The 7,228-nt window shown below is 40.4% G+C and overlaps 1 protein-coding gene across 1 annotated transcript in view; it reads left to right on the forward strand.

Moving 5' to 3' along the window:
• MYO5A (myosin VA) overlaps positions 1 to 3,129 on the forward strand; it is a 360,108-nt gene extending 356,979 nt beyond the window's left edge. Inside the window, 1 exon segment of the mRNA XM_030189293.1 lies at positions 1,844 to 3,129. Coding sequence (XP_030045153.1) covers positions 1,844 to 1,996 — 153 coding nt within the window. The 3' untranslated portion in view covers positions 1,997 to 3,129.
• The last annotated feature ends 4,099 nt before the right edge of the window (positions 3,130 to 7,228 follow it).

A 7,228-nucleotide genomic window follows, 5' to 3' on the forward strand; every position in this document is an offset into this window, starting at 1 on the left:
TATATGAATTTATTTGCATTCTGCAGAGGGAAATAAGTATTTGATCCCCTACCAACCAGTAAGAGATCTGGCCCCTACAGACCAGGTAGATGCTCCAAATCAACTCGTTACCTGCATGACAGACAGCTGTCGGCAATGGTCACCTGTATGAAAGACACCTGTCCACAGACTCAGTGAATCAGTCAGACTCTAACCTCTACAAAATGGCCAAGAGCAAGGAGCTGTCTAAGGATGTCAGGGACAAGATCATACACCTGCACAAGGCTGGAATGGGCTACAAAACCATCAGTAAGACGCTGGGCGAGAAGGAGACAACTGTTGGTGCCATAGTAAGAAAATGGAAGAAGTACAAAATGACTGTCAATCGACAAAGATCTGGGGCTCCACGCAAAATCTCACCTCGTGGGGTATCCTTGATCATGAGGAAGGTTAGAAATCAGCCTACAACTACAAGGGGGGAACTTGTCAATGATCTCAAGGCAGCTGGGACCACTGTCACCACGAAAACCATTGGTAACACATTACGACATAACGGATTGCAATCCTGCAGTGCCCGCAAGGTCCCCCTGCTCCGGAAGGCACATGTGACGGCCCGTCTGAAGTTTGCCAGTGAACACCTGGATGATGCCGAGAGTGATTGGGAGAAGGTGCTGTGGTCAGATGAGGCAAAAATTGAGCTCTTTGGCATGAACTCAACTCGCCGTGTTTGGAGGAAGAGAAATGCTGCCTATGACCCAAAGAACACCGTCCCCACTGTCAAGCATGGAGGTGGAAATGTTATGTTTTGGGGGTGTTTCTCTGCTAAGGGCACAGGACTACTTCACCGCATCAATGGGAGAATGGATGGGGCCATGTACCGTACAATTCTGAGTGACAACCTCCTTCCCTCCGCCAGGGCCTTAAAAATGGGTCGTGGCTGGGTCTTCCAGCACGACAATGACCCAAAACATACAGCCAAGGCAACAAAGGAGTGGCTCAGGAAGAAGCACATTAGGGTCATGGAGTGGCCTAGCCAGTCACCAGACCTTAATCCCATTGAAAACTTATGGAGGGAGCTGAAGCTGCGAGTTGCCAAGCGACAGCCCAGAACTCTTAATGATTTAGAGATGATCTGCAAAGAGGAGTGGACCAAAATTCCTCCTGACATGTGTGCAAACCTCATCATCAACTACAGAAGACGTCTGACCGCTGTGCTTGCCTACAAGGGTTTTGCCACCAAGTATTAGGTCTTGTTTGCCAGAGGGATTAAATACTTATTTCCCTCTGCAGAATGCAAATAAATTCATATACTTTCCACAATGTGATTTTCCGGATTTAATTTGTGATGTGCTATCTCTCACTGTTACCAATAACCTACCCTTCAATTATGGGCTGCTCATGTCTTTGTCAGTGGGCAAACTTACAAAATCAGCAAGGGATCAAATACTTATTTCCCCCACTGTATGTACACAACTTAGAGAATACTATCAGTTGCATGCATTGTTTGCCACACTTAGTCCCACCTATTTACACCTGCTATCAACTTGGCGTACATGGGCGCAGCAATACGGGTTTATGCCTGTACTTTATAATGGTGTGTGGGAGCCCATCTGTTATTAGAGAATAGGTGATCTCTATGCTGCATGTAGACACTCCTTTATAGATTTGCCACCATGTGTATAGAATACCTCATCTTCACCCTGCTATCCTTTGCCCCCCTTGAGGCACATGGCTTTTGAATTACTTTGACCCTCAGCTCTAAAACAGTTCACAAACAAATATTAGCTTCAGCCCTTTGTATCTCACTTTAGTTTCTCCTTCAGAAGCAGAATGCCTAACTCCTGTGCTTTCTTTATCTTTGCAGGTGCGTTTGCGAGACAGGAAAGATTCCCCTCAGCTGCTAATGGATGCAAAACACATCTTCCCCGTGACCTTCCCTTTTAACCCATCCTCGCTTGCTCTGGAAACCATTCAGATTCCAGGCAGTCTCAGCCTGGCCTTCATCTCTCGTGTCTAAAGAGGGGAATGCCCTGTCATCTCCTGCTGAAACACCCGTGTTACTAAAAATTGAATTCATTAAACCCAGCAAGCCACTGGAAAAAGGTTTTTGAACTTGTCTCTGAATGACCAGGGAAACCTGCCTTCTGCAGCTGGGGCTGACTGGCCGACTCTTCCATTTCGTACCGACACTTACATCTCCACTGAGCACTAGATTAGAAGACAATATGTGGCCAAAGCCATTTTAGATAATCTTGCTAAAATAGGACATACATGATATGTCACAGGCAGGGACCAAGAAAAATCTTAAATGTGGAAGACAGCCCCTTCCAAATGGAGAGAAGCGCAGGTCCAACAGACAGAAAAATGCAGGACATTAAATTAGAACTTTTGTAGTAGAACATTTGTGTTAGAAATTTACAATGTTTAAACTGTCTTCAACTGGAATGGGAGAAATAATTTTAAAAAATTTTGCAATATATATATAGGTATACATACATTAACTTGTAACATAGCTTCCCTGTTTGTCGGTACGATATAAATTATGAAGAACTTAAAGGTCCGCTGGCTTATGTTATGGTACACTATATATGTTAGTTAGTACTCTGGTTTACTAACCCCAGATGAAATTGCTGCTGTGTATTGTGTTCCTGAAAATACACAATGGTCCTTACTTGACCCTGCTAAATAAAATATTCTCCTCCTCATTGTCAGTTTAGTTTACAAGTCCCTGCAGTCCATGTGTAAATTTCAGTGTTTCCAAGATGCAGGCAAAAGGTTACTTGAGGACAAAAAAGAATGCTGGAAGCTTATATCAGAGTTTTCTTTAGAGTTAACTTTTGAAGTATGGTACGTGAGCAAATAGTTTATTTTAATATTTAATTGGAGTTACTTTTTTTAAACGTGCTGCTTGATTTGTTGTCTTGATGCATTTCTTTCTTTTCTTTTTTTTTTTAAAGCTAAATTCCAAGTGTCTTCATTCAACCATGCAGTATTTTATAGCACCGTATTGATTCTATTTGCAGCGAGTCCATGACATTTTTACGTATAGAGAATATTCTTAATGGAAAGTGGATATTCCTGTTAACTGGTCCTTTTTTTCTCTTCCATTAAGAGATTCTCCCCCCCCCCCCCCCCCCCCCCACACACACACACACAAAAAGAAATTTTCCCTTTGCTTCTCTTATGTGAAACTCCAAGATGTGCAGCGAGATCTGACGTGCTTTCAGCCTGGCAGCAATGTGTTGATAGAGAAAGCTTCATGTGCTGTTTTTCTGAAATATGGTGAGGAGTTTTATGATTTAGAAGTCACTACAGGAAACTGAATTGACATTCTGGAATCCAGAAACAAAATCTCATAAGCAGCCAGTGCAGATACTGAAAATTTATCTGAAGATGGCGCAGTACAGTAGAGGGTTTCCCCCCCCCCCCCCCCCCCCCCCCCCCATGTTGATACATTTCAATCACTTTACATTGACATATTGCTAGGAAGAAATAACTGCAGGGGGTCTCCTTGTTTACCAGCGCTGCTGTGATAAATGAGCTCTTTAGCATTGTGGTAGTGGCTGAGAATACAGACAAAATGAGTTTGAACCTGTCCCATGTCTCGGCATATTTTCCTTATTTCTTTAATCTTATTTGTTATTGTTGACTCCCAAATACATTCTGCTGATGTATCTAAGAACAGACATTCTTTTTTTAATTTTGTTGATCACTGTAGATTTTCAGAAGAAGCTAGATGCAAAGGAAATAAATGCAGAAGCCTGGCCCTTGTCAGAAGTTGATTAGTGAATTCCTTTTAATACAAAACTATTGTGTGATCACCAACAATAAAAGCATTGCAAACTCATAAGAAAATGCAGAAATTACACTGTGTGAGACTCGAGTTTTATGACTCCCACCATGTTAGAAAAACCTCATCAAACCTTTACACCTAGGCAATTTTAGAGTAAGTCAGAAATGGCAAATACCCAAGGAATATAGTGATACCATACGTGATGTATGGGCCCAACCACACTCCCCAGTTATTCATATCAGAACTGCAGGGATTCCAGCCATAGAATTTTGACAACTTGCTTATTCAAGTCACTTTTTAGTTTGGGAGATGTATCACCAAAATCCTTATAGCACACGTGCCGTGCAACAGATGAATTATGGAAGTCACAGAATTAGTTTGCCTTTAAATGCATTCCAGATCTCCATTTATAACCAAGAAGGCCAATGTACTATTGAGTGAAAAACTCTGCAAACAGCTCATTGCAAACCACCTGAAATTGTGCTGCTGCTGCAAACATTGCATTATCTTAAACAGATATTGTATTTTAGCATGCAAAATGTCATTTTCTCAGTTTTTCATCTTTTCTACATTTTATTGTGTAGTTTTCCATGTCAAAATTGTATCCAGATTGATAGTTAATGAGCTACTGTGATGCAAAAATCATGCAAAGCAACTCAATAACTAGTAGGTAAATAAACTATGAAATCTTTCTCACATTGATTTTTTTTTAATATCTACAGCTCAGCAAGTTGTAGTTTTTGTTTCATGTTTTGTTTTTTTGCAGACTTTCCCATAGCTTGCATATATAAAATAAAGTACGTATTAAAAATGCAGCACTTTAGTCCTGCAGCCTCTAGATTGGTTATCAATGAGTTTGTTATAAAAAGAAACCCCACCCTATATTTGAAACATGTTCATCTTCTAAAAACATTAATCTAATGTAATTTTGTGTTGTATTTTTCAATTATGACATGTTTACATGTGTGAACACTGGCTTGACTAAGGTTACTTGCAGGTTGCATTAAGGGGCCTATTTACTAAGCTGCATTAACTGTTAACTCAGCAGTTAATGAGTGCCTAAGAAGTTAGCACATGCTAATTTCTGTGTTAACCACCTAACAGGGAATGAATGGGGGACTGTGCCTTACATTTAACAAGAGGGCAGGTTGTGTTAAATGTTAATATGGCCAATACCTCAATAGATGTAGCTAACTGTATAACCTTTTTTTTATATACATTAACAGCATTTCAGATATGTTCCTCTGGGGGATTCAAGGTGGCATTAAGTTGAATGCATACTGAATGAGCTGTTCTTACCTGAGTCAGCTACAGGGAAGGAAAAGAGTAAGGATAAAACTAGAGTCTGTCCTGCAGACCTGAGTGAGCTCCAACCTCAACCTAGTTCACTTTGGATGGCTTCTTGTGGTTGATTGCAGGGTTGGTGATCAGCATGGTCAAAGTGGGGAGGAAGTTGGATCCCGGGGTGGGAGGAGGGTGAAGTAGACAGCCCAATAAAATTAGGCCAGCGAGGATCTTCCAGAATGACATCTGGTAGTTTGAACAGGTGCGTGGAGGATATAAGAAATTTGCCACTGTTGGAAGATAGGCCCCCATTTACTCTATGGAGAAGTAGTGATCAGCTTTTGGGGGTGATAAGGCCTTCAAGGTGGAGGCTAAGCAGTGACATCTTAAGGTGGAGGACCTGTCTAGTAAAGTTACAGATTTTCAGAAGTGGACCATGGTTTTGGTTATAGATCAAATGGTGACTCATAAGAAATCAAACCCGATTTTATCTCCACTTCCCTATGTCTTATGTACACTTGAAACTGTGTTTAGGAAATATATGATTGATGTGTTGAAGCGTGCTGTGGAATATATGCCACCGGTGGTGCATGTGTACTATTTAAATGGAGGCAGGCACTGTTCGAGGATAAAGAGGGCTGGTGGTGAAGGTCAACTTTTGTCCATTGGTAGTCTGAATCTTAACAGACATTCTCGAGACTAAAAATCTAGGAGAGTGTGTGGACTCTGATACACTTTAGTGGTCACCTTTGTCCTGGAGTATGATCAAAATTGAATTATGAAATTGTATTTTCATCATAGAGAAGCTCTGGTCTGGAGGAAAAATATAGTTTTCTGATGAGTGTACAGGAAAATGATGTAAAGATTGTTTTGTTATGAGAGAAAGGGCTAATGTCCTGGGCATTAATTTTCTGTTACAATTGATTTGTAATTGTGTATTTTTCCTTCAAATCATTTTCTGTTTTTTTATTTGGAACTATTAAAAATATTTCTTTATGGTAGGTCTAGCCAAGGGAAGTGGTCACTCGAGTAGCCTCAGAAGGGGAAGCCATTATGGTGCATGGTGAGAATGTGTTTGCTTTTTTAAATAAAGATGGAATTTAATCCAATAATTTCATTTTTGTTTATAATTCTACCCTTTGTATCCCCCTGTTTCTTTTCTGACGGGTCTTATTGTTTTCTTCTTCCTGTATTTCCTTTCGCAAGGTATACTTGTAATTTTAACATTGTTAAATTGAAATTAAAGCTTGATTTCTTTTCCCTCTGTGTTAACTAAATGGGAAACTCCAATGGTTTTACACAGAGCATTAATTTTAGCAGTTACCATGTGGTAATTTTAACAGCTTACTGCAAGTTTGTAAATAGGCCCCTCAAAATTAAGTGTGATTTAAAGAGCAGTTTTCACAGTCTGATGTTCTTGCATCTCATATTTGGCTGAACAGTATTATATAAGCACTTTTTTTCAGTATAGGATTCTGTAAAAAGTTACAGTTTTACTGTATCTGCTTGAATTTAAAAATTGCACACATCAGAAAATAAGGGCCCCTTTTACTAAACCGCGTAAGGCTCTATGCGCGCCCAACGTGTGCCAAAATGGATTTACCACCTGACTACTGCATGCCTCTTGCAGTAATTTCATTTTTGGCGCACGTTCTCCCCCCCCCCCCCCCCCCCCAAAAAAAATCTTTATATTTGAATGCACGTGGCATCTGACATGCATAGGTCATTACTGTAGAAATTCTTTACCGCTAGGTCTATGGCTAGCGGTAAGGTCTCAGACCCAAAATGGACACGCACCAATTTTGATTTTGCCGCACGTGCACTTTCGGCAAAAATTTTAAAAAGGCATTTTTGTAGGTGTGCTGAAAAATAATTCTGCGTATGCCCAAAACCTACGCCTATACTACCGCAGGCCACTTTTTACCATGGCTTAGTAAAAGGACCCCTAATTGTCCGACTAGCAGAGAATCTTGCACAACTTGGCTGCTGCCAAGATTTTTTTTTTTTTTCTTTTTGCTCATCCTTGGAAAATACAACCCCTTCTGTGAATATTTGTAGAATATGTTTACTATTACTGGTACATTTGGGTAATTGCTGGAAAAAATCTTAGGGCTCTGTTTACTAAGCCGTGCTAGCGTTTTTAGTGCACATATATTCCTATGGGTGTGTCTT

This window comes from Microcaecilia unicolor, chromosome 1 (genome assembly GCF_901765095.1).
Source record: "Microcaecilia unicolor chromosome 1, aMicUni1.1, whole genome shotgun sequence".
NCBI lineage: Eukaryota > Metazoa > Chordata > Amphibia > Gymnophiona > Siphonopidae > Microcaecilia > Microcaecilia unicolor.